This window comes from Drosophila erecta, unplaced genomic scaffold (assembly GCF_003286155.1).
Source record: "Drosophila erecta strain 14021-0224.00,06,07 unplaced genomic scaffold, DereRS2 tig00000000-arrow-pilon, whole genome shotgun sequence".
Taxonomy (NCBI): Eukaryota; Metazoa; Arthropoda; class Insecta; order Diptera; family Drosophilidae; genus Drosophila; species Drosophila erecta.
In genome coordinates, this window is record NW_020825194.1 from 27,096,005 (window position 1) to 27,123,277 (window position 27,273).

The 27,273-nt window shown below is 45.0% G+C and overlaps 11 protein-coding genes across 13 annotated transcripts in view; 5 read left to right on the forward strand and 6 right to left on the reverse strand.

The window, feature by feature from the left end:
• Window positions 1-35: 35 nt before the first annotated feature.
• LOC6552481 (neuroendocrine protein 7B2) lies at window positions 36-1,251 on the reverse strand. The gene is made up of 2 exons (XM_001978882.3): window positions 1,074-1,251; window positions 36-1,017 (listed from the first exon to the last, which is right to left on the reverse strand). The coding sequence occupies exons 1-2, from the start codon at window positions 1,090-1,092 to the stop codon at window positions 227-229; spliced, it is 810 nt and encodes a 269-aa protein (XP_001978918.1). The 5' UTR covers window positions 1,093-1,251; the 3' UTR covers window positions 36-226.
• Window positions 1,252-1,690: 439 nt separating this feature from the next.
• On the reverse strand, window positions 1,691-3,007 carry LOC6552480 (transcription factor Ouib). The gene is made up of 4 exons (XM_001978881.3): window positions 2,781-3,007; window positions 2,086-2,717; window positions 1,904-2,017; window positions 1,691-1,843 (listed from the first exon to the last, which is right to left on the reverse strand). Exons 1-4 carry the CDS (start codon window positions 2,904-2,906, stop codon window positions 1,711-1,713), a joined length of 1,005 nt encoding a protein of 334 aa, XP_001978917.1. The 5' UTR covers window positions 2,907-3,007; the 3' UTR covers window positions 1,691-1,710.
• A 563-nt stretch (window positions 3,008-3,570) lies between these two features.
• On the forward strand, window positions 3,571-5,660 carry LOC6552479 (protein downstream neighbor of son homolog). The gene is made up of 3 exons (XM_001978880.3): window positions 3,571-3,825; window positions 3,885-4,042; window positions 4,092-5,660. Exons 1-3 carry the CDS (start codon window positions 3,778-3,780, stop codon window positions 5,590-5,592), a joined length of 1,707 nt encoding a protein of 568 aa, XP_001978916.1. The 5' UTR covers window positions 3,571-3,777; the 3' UTR covers window positions 5,593-5,660.
• Window positions 5,661-5,848: 188 nt separating this feature from the next.
• LOC6552478 (DNA-directed RNA polymerases I, II, and III subunit RPABC2) lies at window positions 5,849-6,490 on the reverse strand. Its single transcript, XM_001978879.3, has 2 exons — window positions 6,329-6,490; window positions 5,849-6,266 (listed from the first exon to the last, which is right to left on the reverse strand). Exons 1-2 carry the CDS (start codon window positions 6,355-6,357, stop codon window positions 5,900-5,902), a joined length of 396 nt encoding a protein of 131 aa, XP_001978915.1. The 5' UTR covers window positions 6,358-6,490; the 3' UTR covers window positions 5,849-5,899.
• Window positions 6,364-8,012, reverse strand: LOC26527076. The gene is made up of 4 exons (XM_026976163.1): window positions 7,955-8,012; window positions 6,839-7,867; window positions 6,714-6,780; window positions 6,364-6,539 (listed from the first exon to the last, which is right to left on the reverse strand). The coding sequence occupies exons 1-3, from the start codon at window positions 8,010-8,012 to the stop codon at window positions 6,740-6,742; spliced, it is 1,128 nt and encodes a 375-aa protein (XP_026831964.1). The 3' UTR covers window positions 6,364-6,539; window positions 6,714-6,739.
• Window positions 7,912-8,832, reverse strand: LOC6552395 (proline-rich protein 2). The gene is made up of 2 exons (XM_001978877.3): window positions 8,746-8,832; window positions 7,912-8,686 (listed from the first exon to the last, which is right to left on the reverse strand). Exons 1-2 carry the CDS (start codon window positions 8,747-8,749, stop codon window positions 8,094-8,096), a joined length of 597 nt encoding a protein of 198 aa, XP_001978913.1. The 5' UTR covers window positions 8,750-8,832; the 3' UTR covers window positions 7,912-8,093.
• Window positions 8,833-10,096: 1,264 nt separating this feature from the next.
• On the forward strand, window positions 10,097-17,578 carry LOC6552394 (ceramide kinase). The gene is made up of 4 exons (XM_001978876.3): window positions 10,097-10,478; window positions 14,890-16,671; window positions 16,906-17,108; window positions 17,169-17,578. Exons 2-4 carry the CDS (start codon window positions 14,941-14,943, stop codon window positions 17,296-17,298), a joined length of 2,064 nt encoding a protein of 687 aa, XP_001978912.1. The 5' UTR covers window positions 10,097-10,478; window positions 14,890-14,940; the 3' UTR covers window positions 17,299-17,578.
• A 576-nt stretch (window positions 17,579-18,154) lies between these two features.
• On the forward strand, window positions 18,155-19,528 carry LOC6552393 (proteasome subunit beta type-4). The gene is made up of 3 exons (XM_001978875.3): window positions 18,155-18,509; window positions 18,572-19,073; window positions 19,256-19,528. The coding sequence occupies exons 1-3, from the start codon at window positions 18,358-18,360 to the stop codon at window positions 19,406-19,408; spliced, it is 807 nt and encodes a 268-aa protein (XP_001978911.1). The 5' UTR covers window positions 18,155-18,357; the 3' UTR covers window positions 19,409-19,528.
• Window positions 19,529-19,908: 380 nt separating this feature from the next.
• On the reverse strand, window positions 19,909-21,724 carry LOC6552392 (uncharacterized protein CG1161). Its single transcript, XM_001978874.3, has 5 exons — window positions 21,551-21,724; window positions 21,271-21,482; window positions 20,711-20,819; window positions 20,526-20,651; window positions 19,909-20,230 (listed from the first exon to the last, which is right to left on the reverse strand). Exons 1-5 carry the CDS (start codon window positions 21,617-21,619, stop codon window positions 20,075-20,077), a joined length of 672 nt encoding a protein of 223 aa, XP_001978910.2. The 5' UTR covers window positions 21,620-21,724; the 3' UTR covers window positions 19,909-20,074.
• Window positions 21,725-22,038: 314 nt separating this feature from the next.
• On the forward strand, window positions 22,039-23,102 carry LOC6552391 (stromal cell-derived factor 2). The gene is made up of 2 exons (XM_001978873.3): window positions 22,039-22,257; window positions 22,386-23,102. The coding sequence occupies exons 1-2, from the start codon at window positions 22,197-22,199 to the stop codon at window positions 22,973-22,975; spliced, it is 651 nt and encodes a 216-aa protein (XP_001978909.1). The 5' UTR covers window positions 22,039-22,196; the 3' UTR covers window positions 22,976-23,102.
• A 3,554-nt stretch (window positions 23,103-26,656) lies between these two features.
• Window positions 26,657-27,273, forward strand: part of LOC6552388 (TLD domain-containing protein 2) — a 70,593-nt gene continuing 69,976 nt past the window's right edge. For 2 of the 3 annotated variants that reach the window (XM_026977275.1, XM_026977283.1), the window contains exon 1: window positions 26,657-27,176. The gene's annotated coding sequence lies outside the window, so the exon portion shown is untranslated. The remainder of the gene's footprint in view (window positions 27,177-27,273) is intronic. The other variant, XM_026977279.1, reaches the window with a different exon arrangement.

The following is a 27,273-nucleotide window of genomic DNA, read 5'->3' on the forward strand; positions in this document are numbered from 1 at the left end:
GGATATTCACCCTTCCCAGTTAAGAGGAATTCCCATGTGTTTTCGGCTTAGAGCCCTGGTACTATACGAATAATTTTATTTGCGGGAAAGGGGTAGAAACATTACTAGACTCCGCTTGCGGGACAACATTGATAACCAGCTATGATAGGTAATAGTATAGACACCCATTTGGAAAACGATGTATGTATGGTCGTGTAGGCTCGAATTATCAGCTTATCGGGCCAGCTTAGTGGAATAGAAGGTTGCCCTTCTTGGCGGCTATAGGCAAGCGATCGCCCTGGAGGAACGGGTTCAAAACCGCGTCATCCAGGCGAGGATCGGGCATCACTGGATATCCGGCCTTCTTCACCAGGCTGTTCACGTTGTTCAGGCTGTTCTCCTGGCCCATCTGCAGGATGTACTGCTCCACGGCGGAGTGCAGGTCACCCTTCTCGGCGCCGGTATCGGCACTATCCTGTTCCGAGCAGTCGAACATATGCTCGTTGTCGCAGGTGCAGTCCTGTGCGGCCTGGAACTCCCGGCTAAAGATGGCCGTGTTTTCGAAGTCTACGATGCAGCTGCCACCTTGGGTCTCCATGTCATAGCCCTCGGGGCATGGATTAGGAGGGTTGCAGTAGGCTGGCAGACCGGCGTCGTTCTTCACTATGGCAGGATACCTATTGGGACCCTCTCCCATTCCGCCGGAGATGAACTGGTGACCCCACAGCGAGCTGTGCTGCACGAACTCGTGGTCCCTCAACGAAGGATGGGAGGCTGCTCCCGATCCCGATTGCAAGATGCAGTCGCTTCCCCCCTCACACAGCCTCGCGTACTCCGATCGGGAGACCAGGTCCACATTGTCCTTGGAGTCAGCAGCTGCCTCGTTGCCCACGTCGTAGTAGCCCACCTGCATGTCGTTGTCCATGCGATTGAGCAGATCCGTCAGCAGGACATCGGCCAAAATATCCTTGGAGCCATAGGACTGCACCTGGTAGCCACTTGAGGCCACCACCAGCATCGCAACCATCATGTGCACACCTTGAAAAACAGGTTATTCGCCGGAACCACCTATAACTATTGCGTCGTAGACTTACTTTGCGAACGGAACAACATATTGCGCGATTCCAAGCGATTTCAACCGTCCACGTAGTTTGGTAAGTATTGATTTTTCTGCGGCAGCTGCTCCGATTCCGTGTGTATACCAATGTGACGTAGGGCGCTGTGGCTCGTGCGGCGGCTACCAGTTGAATTCGCAGAATATGCAGAACCCCAATCGAATCCCTCTATATAAGGCAGCCACAGCTGAAAGGACGCATGCGCCGTGCATAAAAGCTCTTTTAAATTGGAGCCGTCCATTAGAGGCCGAGAATTAGATTAGCGCCAAACGGTTAGAGCTGGTTTTTTCAGATTTCTTTTAACAATATAAGTATAAAATGTGTCAGAAAATAAGGAAATCGGATCGCTTAGGGAAACATTATTTTCTTGAATTTAATTTTTCAGAGCGTTTTACAGGTTAGTCTTCCAAGAAATACAGCACTTTTCAAATTTCATTCCCTCCTTAATCTAAAAGTATTAATATTTAACTAAATTTAACTTACTTCAAAGTAGAAAAAAGGAATTTATTTCAAATAAATTAAAACTAAAATGTTAAACACTTATAAAAATATAACGTTTAGCTGGTACTCCATTATTAAATATTGTAATTGTAATTATGATTTACAATTTAATAACTTAGGAGTAGGTTAACAATTCGTTCAACTCGAATTCATCCTGCATATACTTAGCAAAACGCTTGTGCGGTGCTGTTTTTGTATGGGCCACCAGATCCCTGCGAGTTATAAAATCCTTGTTGCAAGGCTCACACCTTAACGAAAAAACATATTAGCCATATTAAGATATAAGACTGCGCAAGCTGAGGGCTTACCTGAACTTCCGGTTTTCCTCGGAGTGTATCAAACAGTGATTCTGCAATTCGGAAACGCTGCTGAAGATCATTCCGCATTCTAGGCATGGATAAGGTCTTTCGTTCTCATGGGCTCTGAAATGAAATTTCGGATTTGCAGATAGAGCTGCAAGTGCTTAGCATACAACTCAGAGCATCCTTACTTGTCGTGACGCAGCTTGGCCCCCATAGCCGCGAAAACCTCGTTGCAGATGGTGCACTTGAACTTGCGCTGGGTTGAGTGAAACTGGGCACGGTGAAGCTTCAGAAGGGCCTTCTTTTTGAAAGTCTCTGGGCACTCCGGGCAAGGGAAGAACTGGTTCATCTCCCGCCTGTTTTGGTGCCCATTCAGATGCTCGTTGTACAGGTACTCATCATGGAACAGGGTCCCACACTCGTCGCAAATAAAGAAGTTCCTGCGCCTCTTGGCGGCCCGTTCTATTTGCTGCTCATGTAGATCCGCTTGGTGCGTCGCCTCTGCTGCCGCGATCACCGAGGACGAGGGTTCTTCATCCGGCTGGAATTCCTCCAGATCTTGGGGGTCCTCTTCAGTGTCTTGATAACACACAAACTGCTCGTCGTCGTCCACCTCCAACTGATCCGCATCAATCAGTTGCTCGTCCAGCGGTTCGGGACTAAGGTCGATGTGAACAATGCTCTGATCTTTTGATTTCTTCCTAATCTCCAGGAGGTACTTTTGCGAAAAGATGCACCGCTCGCGGAACTTTGTGGCCAGGTCCAGCTCGGAGAAGCAGCGCTCACAAACGAACTCCGGCAGCCCCTGGTTCGTTGTTAACTGCAGAAATCAAAGTTGATAACAAATGGTTCCAAAGTCGGAAGCTGATTCAAAGCCACTTACCTCCACTCCCGTGATTAGCTTCAGTTGCTCCAGCAATCTTCCCCGCATGTACTTGAATATGTTGCGATCCCGCTTGTGGCCCTTGATTTTGTTGGCGCAAATGCGGCAGACATCGGTAAGGCTCATTGTTTATAAATTGATTTGTTTACTTATTGCATAAAACGCAACGACGGCCAGTGTTACCAGAGGCTGAAAGAACTTTTTACCATAATGTCTTCGACCATCCCTGGACCAACATACCAATAAAAGCTAAATCTGCTAGAATCTGCTAAGTGTTATTTTTATTTATCGGCGTAGTTTTTTTATTTTATTAAGCCTGGGGTTGTGCATCCCAATAAGTTAAATTTTTTAAGTAAGCTTAACTTGAAGTTTAAAGCTATCACCTTAAAACCCAACAGATTATATTTAAGTTTGCTGTGGAAAAGTATAGTGTATAAAGTAATAGTATATAAAAAAGTATACCTAACTTAGCTCAAACTTAACGGCTTAGAAGGTTACAGAAAATCTAGAATTCGAATGTCTTTGGTTAAAGGTAACTACTTTACATTATTCGACAGATTAAAAAAAATGCATAGGAAAACAAAGGGAACTTATAGCTTCTTTAATATACGATTTTCTTCGAATGTAATTTAAGAATTTAAAAATTTATTGTGGTATACTGAAAAAAAACTAAATCTAACATCAATTGTGTTCTCTTACTATTTAATTTAATATTGTTGCTTTTATTTTTTAATATTTAATATTGTTGAATAATACATTTTAAGTGGCTAAATAACGGAGCCATTAAAAATGGGAATTATTTTATTTGTCGACTAACGATATTTTTGGGTGCTGAACATTGGCGAAAATAGCAAATAACAGGCTAATCAATCGAAAAATTTCACATCCCTAATTGCGCGCCTTAATTTTTGTGATATTTGCAAACGTTTCGAAGATTTTTTTGATTCCGCAAAGTGCTTTTCGGGAAAACAGTGTTCGGGTAAATAAGCCATTGAGAATGTCCAGCGAAGCAGGAGTAGCTTCCAAATGGACGCGGCCAGATGACGTGGGTATGGATTCGGAGGAGCACCTGCCCGCCACTGATATCATTGTTTCGTTTTCCAGTTCATCAAACTGCAGCGGCTTAAGCAGAAAAAGAACAAATTGGCCGCCCGCGTGAGCAACAACAACAATAGGCGGCCAGGACTTCAAGTGGATGAGACGGATAAGAGCAAGCTACTAGAGGCTAAGCTCGCCCAGAAGCGAAAGAATCCATTTGCGAAGTGAGTTCCTCTCTCTCCCAAAGACCTAATTCCTCACTGCCTCCTCCAGATCCACAGACGATGCCAAGAAATTCTGCATTGATCCGCACCTGCCGGACCTCGGACCGGTGGTCACTGCCTCCTCCTGCTTTGTGCGGGAAACGCCCACGCGCCCGCCGCCCACGAAGTTCGTGCTCCAAAAATACGACCCCCAAGCCTTTGCCAAGCTCTTTCAGCAGCCCCAAATCAAAGCTGAGGACGAGGAGGATGCGGAGTTGGCCGCCCGGCAGAAGCACACCCCACACCTACCTGTGGACTGGTCCCTGAAGACTCGGGCCCGCTTCTTTTGTCCCACGGAGCTACCGGCCATCCAACTGAAGACCTCGCAGCTGGCCAGCGGACTTACCAGCTTCGTGCGCTGCATGGATCCGCAGCGTACGGACAGCACGCTGGATATCTCGGACGCCACGCGGTTCAACCAATGCAACTACTACTGGCAGCATCCGCACCTGCCCTGGCTGACTCTCTTTCCGCGCACAGCCAAGGAGAACGTGGGTGTGGTGGTGGGCGAGCGGGAACGCAAGGCTTTGGCCGAGGAGTGGGACTACAGCTTCCGGGGACTATTCCAGCTGCTACGTGCCCGTCAGTGCCCTTACTTCTACCTGTGTGCCAACACCTTTACGGTGTTGTTCCGAGCTGCTGGAGTGGGCGGTCGGGCGGAGAGCCACGCCTTGGTCACGCCCTCGACTCGGGGTATGCGACAAGCTCTCCGACAGGAGGGCATCGAGTTCAGCATGCCTCTTAAGAGCGAGACCTCTGGAAACGCGCACGACAACAGTTTTACCGAGGAGAGCACTACCAGCTCCTTGGGGCCAGATGCGGGGGAAGATGCTCCTCCGCAGGCCCAGGAAGATGAAGACGACGACGAGGACTGGCTGGAGAGCTTGGGCGTGGATGAGCGCGAGCTGCGACGTATTCAGTCCTCTCACGCCAGGAAGCAACAAGCTGCCGAAATGCGAGAGGACTTTAGCGACAATTCTCTGCTGCTGGTCGACGGCGTGGAGTGCCAGGGCTTCTTTAGCTATCTCCTAAATGCCAAGAGTGCCATCAGCACAGTGGGCCGTCTGGCCGGAGTGCCTCCCACTCTGCTGTCGCCAGTTGCCTTCCCCAAGGCCACCATGCAGCACTTGGTTCCGCGGTCCAAGAAGGTGCGCCTGGACGGCGTCGACTACTTCAGCATAGACATAAAGGGCCTGATCCTACCTACATTCCTGCCTAGCGTTGCGGAGCTGCTGTCCGAGACGCGTCAGATGTTTAGCTCCACGCTGGCCAGTAGCACCAATACGCTGGCCTTTAGCAAGGCCACCCAAAAGCTGCTCGAGAGTCCGGAAAAGCCACAGTCAAATGCAGAAGGAGAAGATGCCGCCGGGCAGGTCTTTGGCGAGCAGAATCTTTCGGAGTGCGGTCTGCTACCAGGAGTAGTGGGCTCCATCTGCCGCACTGGCCAACATGCCGTCGGTCTTCTGGAGCGCGTTTGCTATCAAAAGGATGAGGGATATGCTTGGAGCTAAAGACCAAGTGTTCAAGGGCAGCTGTTTTCTTAATCTGTACATTTGTTACGTGAAATAAAATATTTTACTAGAAAAACGTTTATAGCAAAACCGTGGTGATATTATTTCTGGTACCAAACGCATGGCAGCAAGTATCTATATTATAGCAAGTAAATTATATTATTATACTATAGGTGCAGGGAAAGTGGAATCTGTCGTCACATTGATAGACATCCTCCCTTACGTTAGTTCCCCGGGAAGGCAACAACCACATGAATTGTACTTAATCTTAGTCGGTTTGTTTTATTATGAATAAATGGGTTGAGTACTAGTTGTCCACCATGATAAGCTCGTCGATGCTCCAGTCCTCGTACGAGTGATCCGGCAGGTATCGGCGGATGATAATGGGGATTTTCTTTTGCTTGAGCTCCTTCATGGCTATCTGCAGAGGATCCGTTTCACCGTCCAGCTCCACCATGATAGGTGCGCACATGGCGATCTGGAGCGCTCGTGTGCCCAGAACTCTGGCGCGCTCGTATTTCGTCATGTACTTGGTGGTGATTCGTTTGGACTTGGGCACACCTCCGCCACCCGCTCCTCCGGGGGCTATGATTTCGATGTTGTCCGCCTCCTCCTCCTGGTTAATGTCCTCGTCCACGTCCTCGTCGACATCGTCGAAGTCATCCCCGCCAACGCTGCAATTGGTGGAGTGGTCGTTAATGGGTACGGTTATCAAATATGTTACGCCTGCACTAACTCGTCGTTGTCGTAGTCTGCATCATCCATTTCTATTATTTATAATCTATTTATTTTATTATAATCGAAATAAAACAATACAATGCGGCGTGTTTTGCACGCGTGGTCTTCTTCTTCGGCACTGCGGCCTGCGCTTTCCAACACTAAAGAGCAGTGCGCAGCACTATCAGTGACTCTCAAACTTTCAGGGCTGCATTTCTACTAAATGGGCACTTGAATATGTATACATCAAATAGAATAATATCGAATATTTGATATTTGAACGATTGTAGTGAAGCGTAGAACATTACATATAAAATGAGTTTACAGTTTTCGAGCTCATAAAATGCAAGAATACCTTAAGCCACACATTTGTATGGCATTTTATAGACAAATGAAACACTTACCTCATAGTTCGATATATGTTTGACCATCATCTATACGGACACTTAACGTACTCGATCTCAGTATTTTCTGAATGGAAAATGGGAAAATTAATCGCACGAGCTCGGATAATCTGGAGAATACAAACCATATGATCCCGGAGAAGACCTGGGATGATATTGCCGCTGGAATGCTGCGGGTGGGCGGGTTCTTGGTATGAATGCTGCGGGAGGGGACGAACAACCATGAGGGTTCGATTCATATAAAGGCTGGTATGCCGGAGGGGGTCGGGATCTTGAAGGTAAATATACGGGGGGAGGCTGAGGACGTGCACGTCCGGAGTGAGCTTGTGGATGTCGATTTCCTGGCTGAGAATTTGCAGCTGAATATGTGTTCTCTCGAGCTGAATATCCCGGCTCGTAGTCGTAGTCGACGCAGGTGCGAATGGAGACGTTCCTTCTTCTGCCTGCGGCACCTCGATGGGTAGCATCCCTATCGAAGCGATTCAGATCGAAGTTGACTAGAGGATCCACTTCCTGCAGGCGCCTGCTTCTAGGGGGATACGGATAATAGGGATCGTTGGGATCCTGACAGTTTTCATTTATCGCGTGAACAGCGGGCTGAAAGGATCGTATGGAGTCGCTGTATGGAATCTCAGACTGTGGATCTGGCTGTAAGAGAATTGGCTCCTCCGTCCTGGGCTGCTCCACTCTCCGATCCTCACCGTTGCATCTAGCACCCAACGGATGAAGGTACATCTGCTTCGTCTTCAGAACCTCAGGCACGGGGTATGCATCCGGATGGCACACCTTTATCCTCCGCTCCGCTGGTCCGCCATGCCCGCTGCCAGGGCAGTTGCAAATGCATCCCTGCGCCTTGTTCCCGGAGGAGCAGCAAACCCTTTGCCTTCCAGGCTCCGTTGGTGAGGCACAGCAGCATCGCTGGCGGGGCTTAGTGGGCGGACATGGACAAGGGCTTACCGTCGGTGGCGGAGTGCAGCAGCACCGAGTTTCCCCATCTATGACAGGCACGCCCTTCGGAGGCCTTTGTGAGCGAATCACGAAGCAGTGGCGGCTGCGTTTCCGCGCCGTATTCCGATGGCTTCCGTGGAAGATGTCCTCCTCGTAGTAGGGTTGCGATGTCATTCTACCCACTTGACGGGCTCTCGGTCTGTTCCCTATCCGGAAAGAGACACTGATGTATTAAACGGACACACTGCTATCTGTTTTACTTGCCCATTAGCGGTCACATTGGCTTTATTGACCCGGAAATCTGGGCAAAACTGGTAATTTGGCTATCCCGAAATTCGGGAGGTCTGTCATGTTGTGAGTGGTGTAATCTGTGTAGCCTGCTCCGTAGCGCCTGCTGGGATCTCAACGTTCTCCTGTAGCTCCACCCCAACGTCACTGAATGACGCACTTCTTCTGCTTCTTCTGCGATCGGCAGTGACCGCAGGAGTTCTGGTTCTGGCTGTGGTGGCCATGGTGTGGGCGATAGGGCTGCGGACCTCTGGGCAGGCTCTGGCCACAGGTCACGTTGGCGTAGGTGGGCTGGGCCATCGCCTGCTGCTGTTGGTTAGGGGGCGGGGCCACCGGCGGGGCACAGTGGCACTCCATCTTGGCGGGCTTCTCGCGACAAGTGCAGCGGGTCTCTAGGGGAGGCGGCTGCTCCCGCGGACCCCGGCTGCACGTGATGTGATCCGCCTGGACGGAGGGCGGAGGGGGCCGGCTGCGGTTTTGGGTGCACGTGCACTCGACGGTGGGGGCTCCTCGGCTCTGATACAGGCTGCATGCTGCGGGTTCGCCTGACGGCTGGGTCGAGTTGACTTGGCAGCCGCCTGCTCCTTTCCCCTGGGGACCCGGATAGGGACAGCTGTCTGGCTGCTGCTGTGGCTGGTGAGCGTAAGAGGGGGGTGGACGGTGGGGCGGCTGCTGAGGGGGTGGAGCTCCGCCGCTGGTGCCGCATGGACAGTTGTTGCACTTGCCACACGGAGACGCTGCCGGCGGAAGGATTAGCGTTCTGTGGTTTGCAATCTACAGTCCATTTGATACTCACACATTTTCTGAATGTAAAGGTTTAGATGTAATTGTCCCTACAGGCTTTCCTACAAGCAGGTAAATCTAAACTGACAATTCCGGAACGAGATCTCTAATCGGGTTTTACTGGTATACCTTACATAAGTGTATAGCTTGCATTCTATGCATTCCTTTATGCTTAACGAATTTATAATAACCAAATATGTCTATAGCAATACAATTTACTGCCTAAAGGCTTACAATATAATATAATGAAAATATATAATATAAGGAAAATAATAGATTCCCTTAAATCCATACTTGTAGCTGGAGAAGTGGAGAGGGCAATCCTCTTAGGGGCTCCACCTGCCTGTACAAAGGTTATTGATGATGCAGTCCGAACGAGCTTTTAATATTACTAAGAAATCCAGAAGAAAGAGTCCGCAGGAATCCTCGAGAATTCCTAGGGAATTTCCCAAAGCGGCGAGTAACTTTCATGGAACAGACATTCGAAGTTGCCTAAGAAGTCCTCGGAAATAGCCTCAGGAATTCCCGAGGAATTACTGGGAATATCGAAAAAGGAAGGTATTTTCTAGAGCAAATCCCGATGAATTCCTTGAGGTATTTTGAAAAGAAGAAGAAACGTCCTCGGGAATTTATGTATAGATGTATGTGTAACAATTATTATTCCGCCAAACGGATTTTAACAAAAGTAACTGGACTGGACTTAACCAAAAAGCGCTTTCCGTTAATTGACAATGTCTATAGTATGGCTTTTTTGGCAGGTCCGTCGGCGTTCCACCCACCTATGGCCGTTACGCATCTGGTTATTCTAGTGCCATTGGACCAACAGTCTCCCATTGGATTAGTGACCGTTGAGCATTCGTTGTTGTTGGTGTTGACTGTTGGCGTTCCTGGCTTTGCTCCAGTTGTTGTTGCCCAGCCGGGAAAACTGTTGACTCTAAAGGAGCGTCATGGGATGTCGTTGATGCTGGGAGGACTAAAGTGATCGTGGCGAAAACCACCGACGGCGTAAGCGTATGGAGCCACAATGAGTGGCCGCGCACTTGATCTGGACAAAGTTGACAGTTGGGGACGAACAAACTTTTAGCTTTTGTTTTATTTGTGTGTTTTATTATTTCATATTAAAAAAACTGTAAATTAATTTTTAAATTTAACGGTTGTTTGAAATTTTAAAAAAGAATATCTCAGCTGAAAAAATCTACAACTTTTTTATTCCTACTTATTTTCTGAGGTAAACAAAAATTGTACAAAAGTATCGCGTACAGTGATTAAGTTGAGTTGCCAGGAATTTTAATTCAGCCCTGGTTTTCAGCGGATTTGAGAATACCCCAGACCCGAATGTGAGGTATTTTATTGAAGTCGGTGCTCAGATTTGTATTTCCTACAGTTATCAGTGCGGTCACACTGGCGAGCGGACGTCCACTTCGCTTCGATTTGTACGCTTGTGTTTCTTGTAACGGCACGGAAGTGCATTTCTGGTGTTCTCGTGAATTCTTTCTGCTCCAGCGGAAAGGAGGTTGAAAGTATGGCTGAATAGCGGGAAATTGGGAGATGCCGAAACGCCATTAGCTCCAATTGCATGTCGCCGATTTTCTAATTGTGTGTGTGTGTTTGTGTGTAATCGAAAAATACTGCAATGCACATCCGTATCGAGTTTCCTTGATTTCCCCACAAAAAGAAGGAAAAAGAGTGCAACTGCTTCGAGTGCTGCTGCACTTGTATGGAACAACGTACCTACTTGTCTACCAGGTGAGTTTTCCAACCAGACCGACCAATCCAGTCCGGACCGCCAATTGGAACAACGAGAATAGGGCTTAAGTGCACGGGCACCTAAGTTGGAATTAAACGCAGAAACTCAAGCCAGACGCACATACCCCTACATTCACGCACACACCCTTACGCTTGTATACACACATTCATGTATTCTTGTCAACAGCTGAGTTGTTGCTGCTCCACAGCTGTATTGCGTTCTGATAACGGCACTCAGAGTATGGAAATGACAGCTGTCCCTGTCTGCCCCCTTTGCTCTGTACAGCAGAAGAACCGGACTTTTCGGTGTATAGGTGAATTGTTATTGTTTCGGGGGTGCGTGGTGCCACCCACGCAAAGTATCGATGTCGATGCCGATGCTGCCATACTCTTAGCTATTTTAACATAAAAACAAAGTCTACTAAGTTCACACTTCTAACCACAATGATCTTCTATTTTATTTTAAATGTGACTTAATAGCAGCTGAGAATTGGATGCCCCAGGCTCTGAGATTGCAGTGCTTTTATTTTCCCCGCGCGTTTTGCGTTGCATATTTTTATTCACGTCGGCAATTAGAAGTGGAAAATTGCTGAATATGCGACAGACAATACAAAAATCAGCAAAAGTGTTACGCACTTTGTGGGAAGTGCAGTGCCAGTTAATAAAACTTAAACGAGAACAAGATCTGTTCAAAAACATACAGAAAATACTCGCCGAGTATTGAAGCAAGTCACATTTAAACTGTAATAGCAGTATTTACTTATTTTTAATTTTGTTCTCATACAATAATAATTTATTTTGATATACTAAAAGGACTTAAGCCCGATTTCAAATTTTCAAAACATTTTCAGAACTATAACATTTTTTTCTGTCGAGTATCTACTGTACCGTTTTTCTCCTTGTACAAATCCATTGCACTTTAAGGAAATTTCTTTCTGGAATATCGAATAGGCATGCAATTTAGCAGAAAGCCTGTTCGTTTACGTCTATTTTGATCTTGGCAGAGCATCTGCCCTTTTGCGCTGAATAATGACCCTTTCGTGTCAGAAGGAACTCGCCCCACGTTATTTATAATATTTTGTAGCTCTGCTTTTGCTATTTTGGCTGTGGCTTGCGTGCACCGTCGAAAAGTTCAGACGTGGGTTGATATATGGCAGCGACAAAGCGGGTCAAGATTGGATAACGAAAAAAGGGCTGAAACAAGGTTCAATGTGTGGGACTGCCGGTACTACAGGAAACTCAATATTAACAGTACTTCTTGAATTTAAGATTGACGTATTTGTTTGTTTGATATATACACCGAGAACATTCTCCTTCCATTCCATCCAAACTTTTTGTCTGCTTATCAATTTACTCGCTGAATGTAGTTTCCGCTATGTGGCTGTTAGTCACATATTGTCAAGCGCCAAATGAATTTAGATACATCTGTATTAGTGCTGTATATGGCAAAGTTCCCATTGTACAAGCATTTAAATGATAAACAACCCGGTCTATAGATAAACGAAAATATTGATTAGACCTTTCAAGTTAACCGAGGCTTGATATTATCAATCTTATAGCATATACTAAAAAAATGATCGTACGTGTCTATACATAGGGTACTAAAGCACTCGATTGTTATTGTTTGTTTCTGATAAGCCAGTGTAGATTAAAGGGCGAAAAACGAGTAAGTACAAAATACAAATCGTTGTCCACTTAGCACTAATTTACGGTGACACTTAGTCGCAACAGATCGCTTTCGTGTTAGGCAATTAGCAGCATGCGAGTAGTTGAGGGTAATCATAATGCATCATTAAAACAAAAGGGTCTATTATTAATTGTTATATTATCAGCATTTATTACAACTTACAGTGTTGTGCATGAAAACACCGTCGCAGCTAAGGGGAAAACGATTCAGTTCCCCGGTTCCGATTCTTTATAGCATTTATAACATTTATGTACATATAATGTATAATATGCTCATATTTTATTAAATTTATAAATCAACACATTGCCCGAGGGGCTTCATGTCTTCTGCCTGCTATTCTGTTCTCGGGTGAGTGGCATTTGGGGCGTATGAATGATTTGTTCTGAGAAGTTGGAGATGAGTATATGTGTTTATTTTGCTGTTAATTTGTTTTTAATTTACATTTATGAAGAACGTGTTTGGGTTATTCGAGTGTGTCAAATACAGCATGCCGGTAAGCAAGTTCTATAAATGTTAAGGGGAATTATCATTGCGTTGAACATAAACCAAATTCAAGAGGTGAGGTACCTTTTGTTCTAGTTATAAAAATAACATTTAGTACTATATAAAGCTCAAGTTTTAAACGCTCACAAATAAGCAAATATATAATTTATTGTCAAGAGAAGCCAGCTAATTGCCAGACAGAAAAGAAAACGAATAAAACTATAAGTATACAACTATGGCTAAATGCAATTATTTTCAATGTCAAGGCTAATTTATTATTACAGCCTAGCTTCTGTTTTTGCAAGCAATATATCAGGCACCTACCCAAAATTAATTAAACAAACAATTTGGCTAGCAAACTAGCAAACCCAAAAGCCGTTCTCCTCCGCCAATGTCAAGATATAAAGGTAGGAAATGCGACTTAGACCAGCATGCAGCTCGGGTACAAGTGTGGGCAAGGTCCAAGGTGGTTTTAATGCCAGATTTTAACCAACAGCCGGTTATCGCAGGCTGGCCAATATCACTCGAGCGTTTCAAGGCGAAGGTCGCCGGCTGCATGCAACCCGCCTGAGCAGAACCCGTTTTCCAACTGCCTCGGAATCGACTACAGCTTCTCCGGTACGCTTTCTTCACTCAGATTCTGAAACCAATTTTGCGTGTTTTGGGTGCCGTCGATCGCCGTTGACCTTGAGACGCTTCGTTGCTTTTTGGTGCGAGTTCAGCTTTCGGCGTGCGACTCTCTAATTAGCAACAACACAGTCTGCTGTGCTAGTAGCTAACCAAAGACTAATTTGCATACATAAGTCATGTTTGAAGGTGTTGGGACTGTTCTCCGCGGTTGTGAAATATAGAGATTCATTGTTAAACGCTGGTCGAAGATGTTTATCCCATTTGCTATATGATGGGAATATTGAATTCTCTTTGGCCAAGTTCAAAGCAATCGTTTACGATCGGAACAGGAATATAAATCGGAACCTGTTTGGTTCTGACTAAGTGTGCTATGATTCACACTGGAACTTTTAAGTACATACTTTAAGTAGTATTTTATAGCTTTAGCTTCTGACACGTTTTCTTGATCTTTGTTTACTTATACCTATCGAAAGCTTTTTCTCTGCCCAAAACCTCGAAAACTGCAATCAAGAGTTCGTTCAACTCATTTTCTGCTGGTACCTGCATTGTACTTTTTGTTTTCCCTTCCCACTGAGTGGCATACAATTTAAACCAGTTTTTTACACTTTTTTCTGCACATTTTTCCTGATTGCTCAGTTCAGCGAGCTGTGAACAAGAATCGCGCAATGTTCGTGCATATAGCTATAAATATAGCGATACATTTTTGAACATGTGCAATTATCTGCCACTGAAAACCTATTTGCAAAGGCAAATAGAACCCTTTGAAAAGTATTTCAAAAGCTATTTTGCATGAGAATGGTCCGTTGCTTATCACAAAGCGCCGATTTAATTGAGGTTAATCCTAAAAATATTTGTCGTTAAATTGTTGTATGATTGCATATTGTATAAACACATTCATTGGAGTGTTATCGTAATCACTGACATTTTTTATTCTTAGCGATTGTGAATCATAAGTGGACTTAGCATTTAAAATACTTTAATATTTGTGTAATCAGATGCGACATTTTGCCGCCTAGTGCAATTATACTTTTCTAATGGCATAATCAATTACTCGTCATTATCATCGTCATATTTATCATTATTATCGTCATAACAACGAATTAAAATCTCTGAAATATTTACGAGTCTATGCTAATGACAAAAGCCATCAGGTGCAGAGGACCGTGGCAGAGCTTTGAATATGACTCCGTGGAGTTGACTGAGGCTGTCCCAGTCCCCTCTGCGTTTTCCGTCCTATTGTCATTATCAACACCTCTCAGTAAGTAATTAAGAGTTGAAAAGCCCACCTTTACGTGAGCTGAAAAAGTCACAAAGGTCGAACATCGAACGGAAAGAGAATGGAGCGTCGTAACTGAGATTTATTGCGAGGAGTAACTAACAACCCCCAGCTTCACTGCCTCTTACTGCGATTTAAAATACAGTCAGACATTTCTTAAACCAATACTGCCACTTTAGCTTTAACTTCTTTAACTTGAACTAAACAATATGAAAGGGTCTTTAACTCGAGAGCATATTTTTTCACCCTGGGAAATTTTTTGTTTAATTTTAACATTTTTTTTAATTATTGAAGTTTCACGGTATTTCTAACTGAAACCCGTTTTCTTCTCTTAGTACCGACAAAGCCGACGACATAGCGGGAGACGGAGACGAAGAGCAGTCAAGATGACGCAGACCAAGCAGCCAGCAGGGCGGTCGTCCACCTCGGTCGGGGACTTAGTGGCCCCTGTTAGCTCCACGAGTGCCTCCAAGTTCACACCCTGCTCCGCCTCCGCCCACGATGTCCTGCTGAACAACTTCCAGCTAAAGAAGAAGAGCTACAGAGTACTGCTACATGGGCAGCAGTTGGTTTGGGAGCGGCTGCAGAAGATAAAGCATTCGCCCCAAGGAAACGAGACCAAGGCACCGTTGCCGCCGGACTCGCCTTCTCAACCAGGCGGAATCTGCTCTTATGGCCCACAAAGCAACGTGCTTCACCTGGACGATGTGGTTAGCATAAGGAGCGGGGATACCAAGGCGAGCTCCCTGAAACCGCCTTCGCCACCAGTCTCGGAACGCAGTTCCAGATGCAGTGGCGATGTTGCGCCAGGAAAGCCCACCAGTCAGTACCTGACCATCAACTATGCCATGAGGCTGAGCAAGTCTCAAACGGATTGCAATCGGTGGGAGCTAAGGAGACTCACATTCTTTAACTCGGACCCATACATAGTGAGGCAGTGGGACCAGGAGCTGCAAATCCGTCTGCATAGCTCTTCCCCCGCACGGATGCGAGTGCGCCGCCTGTTGGTTTTTATAAACCCCTATGGAGGTCGCAAGGCGGGAGCTCAGACCTATGAGCGCCATGTAAGACCTATTTTCCAGCTTGCTGGGGTGGACGCCACGTGCATCACCACTCAGAGGGCAAACCAAGTGAAAGACATTCTTCTGAGCCATGATCTCGGAGTATACGATGCGGTTTGCTGTGTCGGAGGCGATGGCACCGTGGCAGAAGTCATAAACGGATTGATATTTCGGCAAATGCGGGAGCTTGGACTGGACGAACAGCGGCCACCTTACATTCCAAGGCCGGCACTGCCAGTGGGCGTGATCCCCGCTGGCAGCACCGACACCATAGCTTATAGTATGCACGGCACGGCGGATGTGAGGACAGCGGCCATCCATGTGATTCTGGGCCAGCATCGGGGCCTAGATGTGTGCAGTGTGAGCAATGGCCAGTCCCTGCTTAGATTCTGTGCCAGTGTCTTGAGCTACGGGTACCTGGGCGATGTGGCAGCCCAGAGCGAGAACTACCGCTGGATGGGACCGCGTCGGTACGAGTATAGTGGCGTCAAGGCCTTTCTGAATAATCGTGGCTATGACGCCGAACTGAGAATGTTGGAGGAGCCCGATCTCCCGCTGACCACGCCGCTGGAGGTCGTTCCGCAGAGTCCGGACAGCGTGTGCTCGCTGGGAGAGTCAGTGCCCTCCATCTGCTATGCCAATTGCCAGCGCTGCAGCTTCGCTAGCAGCATACAGGAGCAGCGATCTTCATTGTACATACAGGAGGAATCCGCAGAGGCGGAGCGCAGTCAGCAGGAGGAAACGGAGGACTCTCATCTCGCCGCAAGAGAAGATGCATTGCTGAGGCCTCGTCCACATCCAGGAAATCTTCGATTGCCCACTGGCTCCATTTCCTCAATGAGAAATCTCGGCAACGATCAATGGAAGGTTGTGCGGGGCAATTTCTTTATGATCTGCGGAGCGAACATCACATGTGCCTGCGCCAGGAGTCCCAATGGCATCTCCCGCTACAGTCACCTGGGTGATGGTTGCCTGGACCTGATTCTGGTGAAAAAGACCTCGCTGCTTAACAACGTGCGTTTTCTGCTCAACACAGCGGGCAGAAGCGGCGATATAGTAAGTACTATTTTAAATAGGCATGAAAGTCCTCAGACTTTTACACCCTAGCATTTCTCCAAACTAAAATAAATGAGCTGCCAGCTTTACCACAAAAAGAAGAAAGGAAATCATTATCCGAAACGCGTATTTACCCTTACACCAAATCACTACACCTTCTAATTAAATGAATTACAATTAAAACAAGAGTATAAAACGGGTATAAATAAATTAAAAAACATCTACCCATTCCAGCGCAATTTGCCGTTTGTGGAGGTATATCGGACAAGGGAATTCCAGTTCAGAACGTTTTCCGCTGGCGAGGAAGACTACAGCTTGGCAGGGTCTTGCCAGCCGATAACTCCGCCTGAAGAAATGGCTGCCAACTCCTCCTCGACGGAGTTTTCCAGCTGGAACTGTGACGGAGAGGTGGTTACTGACCTGGACATAACCATGCGGTGAGTTAGGTGCACATTTAACTCCAAAAAATCGCTATTTAACACTCCCGTACCTTGCAGATCACATTGTCAGCTCATCGAGGTCTTCATGCGGGGCCCCCATTCCTACAGCAAGCCCCTCAAGGGCGGCATCATGCCGGCAACCCCAACTAGCTCTAGCGATAATGTTTACTGCTGCTGCAAAGACTAGAAGTTTTAAGCAAATAGAATTAGCATCAATCATTGGCCGTGACATGTAGCTCTTAGTTTTGCGTAGGGTATTCTTGTTCGTATATGACCCGTGTTAAAGAGCGGAAATCCCCGTCATTGTTTTTAGCATAGCTCAATAAAGCAACTGATATTAGCGACTGTATTATGGCATCTAAAAGATGCGACAGCAACCGAAGCATTCCCCTCGGAAGCATTACTTACATACCTATATATTTACAAATTGTGTACTGGTATACTGGCAATAAAAATATGTTTTTATGAATTAAAATTCATAATTATTTATTATTCATTTATAAGGTCTGATCAAAACATTTTCGTTGGGTTCTTAAAAACTATTTTCACCCGTATCGTGGGGGTTCCTTCCTCCAATATGAATAAATAGGGATATTACTTGGCATTTGAGGTATCAGTGAGACAACTTTATTCCTTTTTAAAAATTGTGGGAGATCGATATGCGAAGGTAATGGAGATATTGATTTCCTAGATCGACCAGCAGCACTACTAAGTTCATTGCTCATGACTCTGTAACTGCATTGACCATGGCCTTGGATTAAATGAACGTTTTTGATGTTTCATCATTTCAAAGAGTAGTAACTACTCTTCATGTAAGAGTATACATGAAAAGGCTATACTTAAAAAGATCTCGGATCGAACTCATATTAAAGTTAACAGTCTCTGGAGTCTGCATGCTTAATCTCAACTTTCTAGCGGACGGACAGACGGACATGGCCAGATCAACTCCGCTATAGATCTTGGTCAAGACTATATATACTTTATATAGTCGGAAACGTTTCCTTTCTGCTGTTCCATACTTTTCAACGAATCTAGTATACTCTTTTAAAACGATGTGACCAGGCTAGTATTAGGTCAAACTTTGGTATGTCCGGTATTTTTAGGTACCGTTTGCCGACAGTGGTATTGGCGGCCGTCAAAGTCTGTCCACACTGCGCTGACTCTGGATTTTATTTGTGCCCGTCATTCTCTGGCAGCGACAAACATTTCAAAGTTTTCGATTAAGCCAGTCTCCGAATAAATTACCATGTTGAACAACTACAACAGCCTGGCGCAGCCCCTGTGGCAAAACGGACCCGCTCCCGGCGCGTTCTACAACTTCACGGGCGGACAGACGCCGGTCCAGCAGCTGCCGCGGGAACTGACCACAGTGGGACCCTATGGAACCCAGCACAGCACGTAGGAACTGAGGATATGTTCCAGTTGTGCCACTTGCTTATACACCATTTTCTATTCCGCAGTGCTGCCATCACCACGGGCTCCTCCGTTTTGGGCATTCGCTACGATGCAGGCGTGATGCTCGCCGCCGACACCCTGGTGTCCTACGGATCCCTGGCCCGCTACCAAAACATTGAGCGCGTCTTCAAGATCAACAAGAACATCCTGCTCGGCGGTAGCGGCGACTTCGCTGACATCCAGTCCATCAAGCGCAACATCGACCAGAAGATGATCGAGGACCAATGCTACGACGACAACATTGAGATGAAGCCTAAGTCCCTGGCCAGTTGGATGACCCGTGTGCTCTATAACCGTCGATCCCGCATGAACCCCCTCTACATTGACGTGGTTGTCGGGGGCGTGGACAACGAGGGAACTCCGTACCTGGCCAACGTGGATCTTCGTGGACGCTCCCACGAGGACTACGTGGTGGCCACTGGTTTCGCCCGCCATCTGGCCATTCCGCTGGTCCGTGAGAAGAAGCCCAAGGACAGGGACTTTACCGCCGTAGAAGCTTCCGAACTGGTAAGTAACTTCGAACTCTGATGGGGACTATTATTTGAATAGACATAACATATAACATGGACATAAACATTTAAAAAAAGGAAAAAACACAGTTATGGGATTCCAAGCGTTAAAAGAAAATATGTACGAGTATGATATATAATTAGAAATTGATTTCATTGATCATTGTCTTTCTATTTTAGATCCGCACATGCATGGAGGTGCTATACTACCGCGATACTCGTAACATTTCCCAATTCACAGTGGGCGTGTGCAGCGCCAAAGGATGCGACGTGGAGGGACCCTTCCAGGTTAACGAAAACTGGACGTTCGCCGAAACCATAAAAGGATACTAGAACCTCCGATTCTGAATGAACTTAGTTTAGGTCTAGCTCGGCGGTTTTGCATAAAAAACCACTTCTCTAAGGATATGTGGTTACATGATTTATTAAAAATAAATGTGGCTGAAAATAATATATTTGATATATTAATTATATGCGGAAGGCGGTGTGATAGAAACTATTTGCGAATCAATCTATCGTTTTGATAGAAATAAGCAGTAGCTGTTAGGCTAAGAAGCCGTAATCCAAATCCTTTTGACCTACCATTAAAACCAGACGAGCCCAAAGCTTGAGTTCTACGACAGGTTCTTTCTGTCACTTATAGTCTTGCGTCTCAACCGTCAAAATTTTAGACCTCAAATAAAAAGCGCGATGTTTTAAGAGTAATGCAGATTAAAATGAATAGTCCTTGTTTTCCTTAACGCATCTATTAGTATCATTTATAGGTTTTATTCGAAACATATTTCTAGTTCTTTCTTCCCACCAACTTGTTAACTAAAATACAAAGACACGCCTTCCAAACTTATTTTCGGGAATAATTTAATTAACATAAAATCTGGGTAAATATACAGATATTCAATTTAATCCAAAGTGGAATTTTGCAAGGATAACTGCTTGGAATACGTGTCTTAAGTCGCCCATGCTCCTTCTAATCTCCTCCAGCTGCAAACTGACGCCTTGTTAGTTTAGCATGGTGTGCCTGTCGTAGATGTGGCGTCTTTGCTCGCGCACCTGCCGCTTCCACTTGTCCTGCTGGTGGCCCACACGATTGAGTACATTGGCTCTGGCACTGAGCTCCTGGTTGTTAACGGATGGCAAAGGCGGGGTCGGTTCGTCCTGGTTAGAAAGGGGTGGAGAAATTTGGGATTAGTCGAGGTGATCCAAGATCTGGCTATGCGGTTAGTGTCTTAATGAATTGGCGGTGTGGGTTAAGAAGTCAACAAAATCTAAAACATAAAATGAAACAAAGGGGGTTGTCGAAATTAAAATCTATTCAAAAGAGTGGTGCTTCTTTATTGCCAACTAGTTGAGCCGCATCGGCATCAACATCTTCATCATCATCATCTGCGCCTTGGGCTGTAACTAGAAGGCTATACTGAATGCCCTTGTATCTAGAATGCTTGTTATGTACATCTTCGTTGGTGTGCTCCTGGTAGTTCGCCTTCACTCGCTTGTTCAGCAACGGGTCCAGGCACATCAGGAAGAGCATGTATATCACTAAAATGGAGATGATCCAAATCACAATAATGACCACGACCTGGATAGAGGAGAGAGCTAGTTAAGTACGGAAGGCTTTTGCACATTCGAATGGCCAACCTTTATCAGCGTCGTATTTCTGGCCACATGGGAGCACTTGCACTCTGCGCAGATGGGCAGTTCCTTGCCATTGGCATCCAAGCGTGGCAGCAGTGCACCGGCACAGACGCTAAAATGGTAATGTGTAGCAGATGATTAAGGGAAATGAACTCCATATTAATAGTAGAACAAATAAAGGTTAGCTCATTGCTAGGAATCATGGCCATTTATACATTTATCAATGTTAATTAATTTTTAAAGTTCTATGCCAACTAATTTTTAAAGTTTTTAATGTAAATGAAATTTTAAAGTATGGATTCAACAGTTTCAGTAACATGAAAGACAAAAATAAAATATATATGTACATTCATGGGCGAAAATGTAAGTAGAAAACCACATCTTTAATTATTAATTTGCAAAACACTAATCATATCGCAAAGTAGAAAAACCAACTGCGATGAAAGGGATTGCACTTTTAAAACTACATTTTATATTGGACCACAGCAAATATTAATATGGACTAGGCTTTAAGTTTCTAGACTCGCTACTATGGCGTTTTCTGCTGGTGCACCACCACTTACCACTCGGTTGTCTTGCTTGAATTGGAAGAACTCTGGCCAGGAGTACTGGGCACAGGCTGCCCGATGACCTTGAGCGGAGGCGCCGCAGTGGGGGCTGGAACCTGCTTTGCAGGTGTCGCTGCAGCCACTGGAGCAGGTGGAGCGCCCATCTGGCTGGCATTACTGTTGTTGTTGGTGCCGATCGCTGGCAATGCCTGCGCCGCAGTCTCAGCCTTTGTTGATTTTTGAAGGGAATACAACCGGATTAGTGGCAATCGTGGGATGTGGCCAATCATCTTACCCATGTCACGCCAACCAAATAACATATCGCCAGTAGCACAGCGTAGACGAACAGGCGCTTGTGTGCCATTAATTTTTCTTTAATTTCAATTTTCCTCAGTTTTCTTGCCTTTTATTGGATAAAATTTCCCTGCAATTTCGCAGAGTGACCGCACTTGACTGGTGCATAGAAAATACTGACGAATTATCTTATTCTGAACTAGTTCCTTTTGATGCATTAAGTTTTAAAATTACTTTTAAAAACATATATAGTAAAGATTTGCTTGACGATAAAACATTTATTAAATTTAAATAATTAATCAAGAAATAAGTTTAAGTGGCTGAATAGGATCGAAATTGATATTTAAAATTTATAAACTGTTTTTTGAAAAGACTACCATTACTTTTTCCTATTTCAAACATTTATAGCTACTTAAAACTTAAAGGGTTAATGGAAAAAGTTACAGCAATGCGCAATGTATTACAGTATTTTTATTTATTTTTTTTGTGGTTGATCCGTAAAACGGATTTTACCGCCGCCTGGTCACACTAGTACTGTCAAAAAACCAATTGTTTGCGTGTTCAACCCAGATTTCAACCGCAATTGCCGGCACACATTGGCTGACTTAAGTCCACGAGTTAGGATAGGATAGCTAGAACGGGACACGATGCAGCACGCAATACTTCTCACTGGACTTTTGCTGGTGGTCAGCATTCGCAGGGGTGCCGGTAAGTTTCGACCTCGAAGAAAGTCGCGTCTATGTGGTCTTCTGTGATTGGCCGCCACTCTTTCGGAGCCTTTTGTGGCTATCATTAATGTTTATCTTTGTATTACATCTTTTCCCTGCTAAATACAGCCACGGAATCCAACGTGGTCACCTGTGGCTCCATCCTGAAGCTCCTCAACTCGGACTACTCCTTCCGCCTGCACTCCCACGACGTCAAGTACGGATCCGGATCCGGCCAGCAGTCGGTGACGGGCGTGGAGCAGAAGGAGGACGTAAACAGCCACTGGGTGATCAAGGCGCAGACCGGGGAGCTGTGCGAAAGGGGCGAACCCATCGCCTGCGGATCCACCGTGAGGCTAGAGCACCTGTCCACTAAGAAGAACCTGCACTCACACCACTTTTCGTCGCCGCTATCCGGCGAGCAGGAGGTGTCCGCCTACGGAACGGACGGACTCGGGGACACCGGCGACCACTGGGAGGTGGTCTGCTCCAACGAGAACTGGATGCGCAGTGCCCACGTTAGGCTGCGCCACATCGACACTGGAATGTACCTAGGCATGTCCGGCCGCTCCTACGGCAGACCCATCTCCGGCCAAATGGAAATCGTTGGCGTCCACAAACCGCAGCACGGAACACGCTGGACCACGGCGGAGGGACTCTTCATCGTGCCCAAGGAAAAGAGCTCAACGCACGAAGAGTATGCCCACTCGGAGCTGTAGTGCTCTTAAGGGTCTTGACTGCTGCAGTTTCGTACTACTATTAGTTTTGTAATTTATAACTTAGTTGAATTCTGATTGAGAGCCCAAACAGCAAACCATCAAATTAAAATTATTTAAACTCAGGGTACTTCGAAACTTTCAGATTTGGTTTGTATGCTATAGTAAGTACTAGTCAGGTTTAATGCACTGCAACAACGGAGCTATGGGGGGCGTATATAAAGCCGTTTTAATGTGATGCAAACTCAGTTGCAATCTAACGTTTCTCCCGCTTTTAAGGGCTTATAGCGTGCTCTTGCCACTTTTATACTAAGAAACTACTTTTTCTAAGTCATTGATCATTAAGATTGATTGTAATTTGCAGAATGCACTCAACCTGAGTGTGGAAGGCCGATATCTTTGAACTCCCATCCAAAAGAAGGCAACCCATGCTACTTTTGCAGACTTTTAGCTGGCAGCTCGGAAAGTATTCTTGCAGATGCAGCCGCAGAGCGTCACTCGCATTTCACGAAAGGTGCTCCCCAGTCCTTTGGCTTGCTTTTGTTTGCATGCATAAGACAATGGAGCTTATCCCGACCATGCAAGCTATGTAAATACATTTTGACATTGCTCGCGGTTTCCGCTCCCTTGCTTCAACGATATCGTCACGTCCATTATCTGCTAGTCTGTTTTGTGTTTCTTTTGTTTGGAGCACTGTCAACGCTTTGTCTGCTCATCCTCCGGGCCATGTCCTCATCCTCCGCCTCCTTCCCCCCGAACCTTCCCCGTAACCCGAACTGATTGTGGGCCCAGTAAGGTCAAAGTGTTAGCAGACCCAACCCAGCGCACAGTCGTTTATAGGTTCTCATAATCGGGTTGTCCTTGTAACCATTTTGCACAAATAAGAAATAAAAACAAGGTTACTCGTTCTTCTGATGAGCGATGATGTCCCAGCAGGAAATCTTTGGTAAGATCCACCATCTCTTCAGATGACTCATTTCAGTCACTTTATGTAAACAATGATTTACGGTGCAAATAAACGATGCGGTTCAATTTTTGCTGGTGTCAACTATTCCTGATTGGAAGTTTAGAATTTATTTGTACAGCAATCTTTTAAGACCCGTCTGTGTAAATAAATTGTCATAAATAGCATATGGAATATGGAGAGCACATAGCTGTCATATTACAACGTAATTTTTTGCAAAAGTACGTATCAGAGGGTATAAAACACTATAGTTATACCCGTTACTCGTAGAGTAACGCCATGTTCGTCTATCCGTTCGTCTATTTTTGTTAATTTTTTTTATTTTTGTTCACAATTTCTACCGATATTTTAGAACTTCCGCTTCCACTAGCTAAATAACGGGTATCTGATAGTCGCTGAACTCGACTATAGCATTCTCTCTTGTTTTCGATTATGATTTGAGCAAAAAACCTGAACTTTGGATAGTGAACCAAATGTTTTTCCAGTGCTTAGTCTTATTGTTTATAATGTTAAAGAAATGAACGTCCTACAATTTTATATAATCCTTCGAAGATAGCCGCGCCATTTAATGTTTAATGATATTGGCATTCCTGCCACCTGCTGTGGCAACATACGATTTAATTTCATGTCAATTATCTCTTACATGTGTTGATAATTTCCGTTCCGTGCGATTATTGATTTACCCTTAACGCGTTAACGCCAAACTCACTCCGCGCATAACAAATACCCATACAATCTTGTACATGGAAGGGCTTCCCTTTGCGGATTCCATTGTCAGGCGCTGGCACATCCGTGTATTCATCGTATCCCTTTGTATTGTACTTCCTATGTGACAAATGATAACCAGAACTCGTCGCCGAAAGAACATTTTGGGGCGAAGCTACACTATATTATATATATATCAGAGATCTATATAAATCCGGATCCTATATAGGAAAAAAAGCTCTCTAATCTATTGCAAGCCAATACGCATTTTATATTGTTGGGATTTACTGCAAATAAAACTAAGAATTAATTATATTGGATGTTTTTTAAGGCAAATCTTATTTTATGCATGCATTAATGTGAGTGTGTATAGTAGAGTAATCGTACGATAAAACATATAATATGATAAAAACGGAAACATTCGCGTCCGTTAGCCCTTATCGATTTTTTAAATCGACAATGCCCAAAGTTTAATGCGTCAGTGACTGACAGATTGACACAAAATGTTTGAATGCTCCGATGTTTGTTTGTTTGCGAGTGTGTCGCCTTTCCCCTTTTCAGCGCAATTCCAATCGAAAAGTACGTTGTCTACACGCACGAGTGGCTGGAAAGCGTAAAACGCCAAACAAAACGCCCTGCATACTAGCCGGCTCACCATGACCTACGTCGTGGCCAAATTTCACTAAGTAACTTGTGGTACGATTAGAAATCTATTGATTTCTTGATTATATCTATTTAATATTCGGAAAAAGATAATGATTTGACTTTAACTAGAAGTTGCACTGCTTAATATATGAAAGAACTATTAGCTATCAAGATTAAGTTATAGAAATTGAACATCTTAAAATCTATGAGTACATATAGTGATAAAAATGCATTATGACAAAAAAAAAAAAAAAAATAAATAAATAAATAAAAAAAAAAAGGAAAGGAAAGGAAAGGAAAAAAATAAATATAAAGCCAATTTGTATCTCTTCCTAAAGTTCTTTAGTTCTTAAAAATTAGAAAATATGTTGACAAACCCAAAGCGGATCTTCAGCGAGCTTAAAACAAATTTGCCTGGATGGCAACTGTAGGGTATTGCAAAAGGCCAGAATTGTCGACTTGAACAGAGGGCCCGCTCAGCTTTGGCACACGCTTTTTAAGCCTTCTTTCCCCTTTCCCCCTTTTCGCCTGTCTGTCTCTCTGTTGTCGTCTCCGATGGCCGTTATCGCTTGCGTTGCGCATTCGCCCCGTTGCTCCTGGTCCGCGCGACCCCTCCCATCCCGTCCGTCCCGTCCCGCGCCCGCCACCCCCTGGCTACCACTCTGCTACTCTCACTCGTGGCGCCTCCTACGCACTTAACATTGAAAACCGAAAACAAGCCCCCCAGTGGCCAGAAAGGCATGCCATCCGCCAAAAAGAAGAATTCCAGCCGTCTCTCTGCGTCCGCGCACTGCGTAAGTTCACGGGGCAAGGCGAGCAAGAGAGCCTTAAATTTATGGCGCATACCTATAGAATTGTGATAGTGAAAGTTGGCAACAACAATGGTCCCCGAGTTTTGAAGTTTACAGCGGGCCTTCTAAACACGATAGGCGCCCCTAACAGTATGCAATACTCGTTTACAGACACTGTTGGAAAAGGCTAAAAAATGGGGCACATATTTGAAAGTGCTGCTTTATATCAAATTCCCATTTAAAATAAATATTTGTAAATAAAAAGAATATGTAAATAACTAAAGAATGTGTACAATACATAATTGTCATTCTGAGCCTTAACATCTGTAGCTGAATCAAACGAAATGTAAGAAAATCGAAATCTAAAGATACGTTTCGTAACAATTACGGATTGCTCATGAATTTGTGAGTCAAATATTGAAAAACTTGTTAAAACTTTTAAAAAAGAAGCAGGAGCTCTGTTAAAACCGCCGGACTAAAAAGTGGTTGCCACCAAAGAGCGAAAAAGAGAGAGCTCCCGCACTCTCTCTTTTGGCCATGTATTTCGGCCCTGTTGGCTGGAGCGACGTAAATACCGTTAGCACAGTACATCGTGGACAGTTGAGCGTGCAAGTTTGGGCTACCAGAAAAGCCTGCCGATTATATCAGAAAGGCCAACAAATACAAATCAAAACAGAAAAAACAAAGAACTAAAGTCCGAGGCTTTTTCCAAAAAAAAATCAAAATGGCAGCTCAATAAGCCCAAAAAACGCTTAGTGGAGAATACGGAATTTCAGTGTTGGCGAGTTCGCAAGGTTTTTTCGGTTCCCCAGCTGTGCGTTACATAAATCTCAGTGATTGTATGAGTGTGCGAGAGAGAGTGCTCATGTGTGTGTGTGCGACTAATAGCAACAGCAGCTAAAATAAAAAGCTGTTCGAAATTATAGAAAAGCAACTCCCGAATTGATCTATACTTTGTGTGCTTAGTCAATTGGGTCCGAGTCCAAAAGCTGTTTCGGTGTCAATTACGAGAAAGTTACTACTCAAAAGAATTACGCATACGCAGCGGTGTCTGAGGAACAACCACTTAGAAATCAGCCAAGCAACCAGTCGAAGCAATGTAAGCCGAATAAAATGTACAATCTTGTTATTTTCTCTAATACACAGAACACAGATAGACGACAGTAAAATGCCTAGAAGTTCTCGTTTCCCCACTT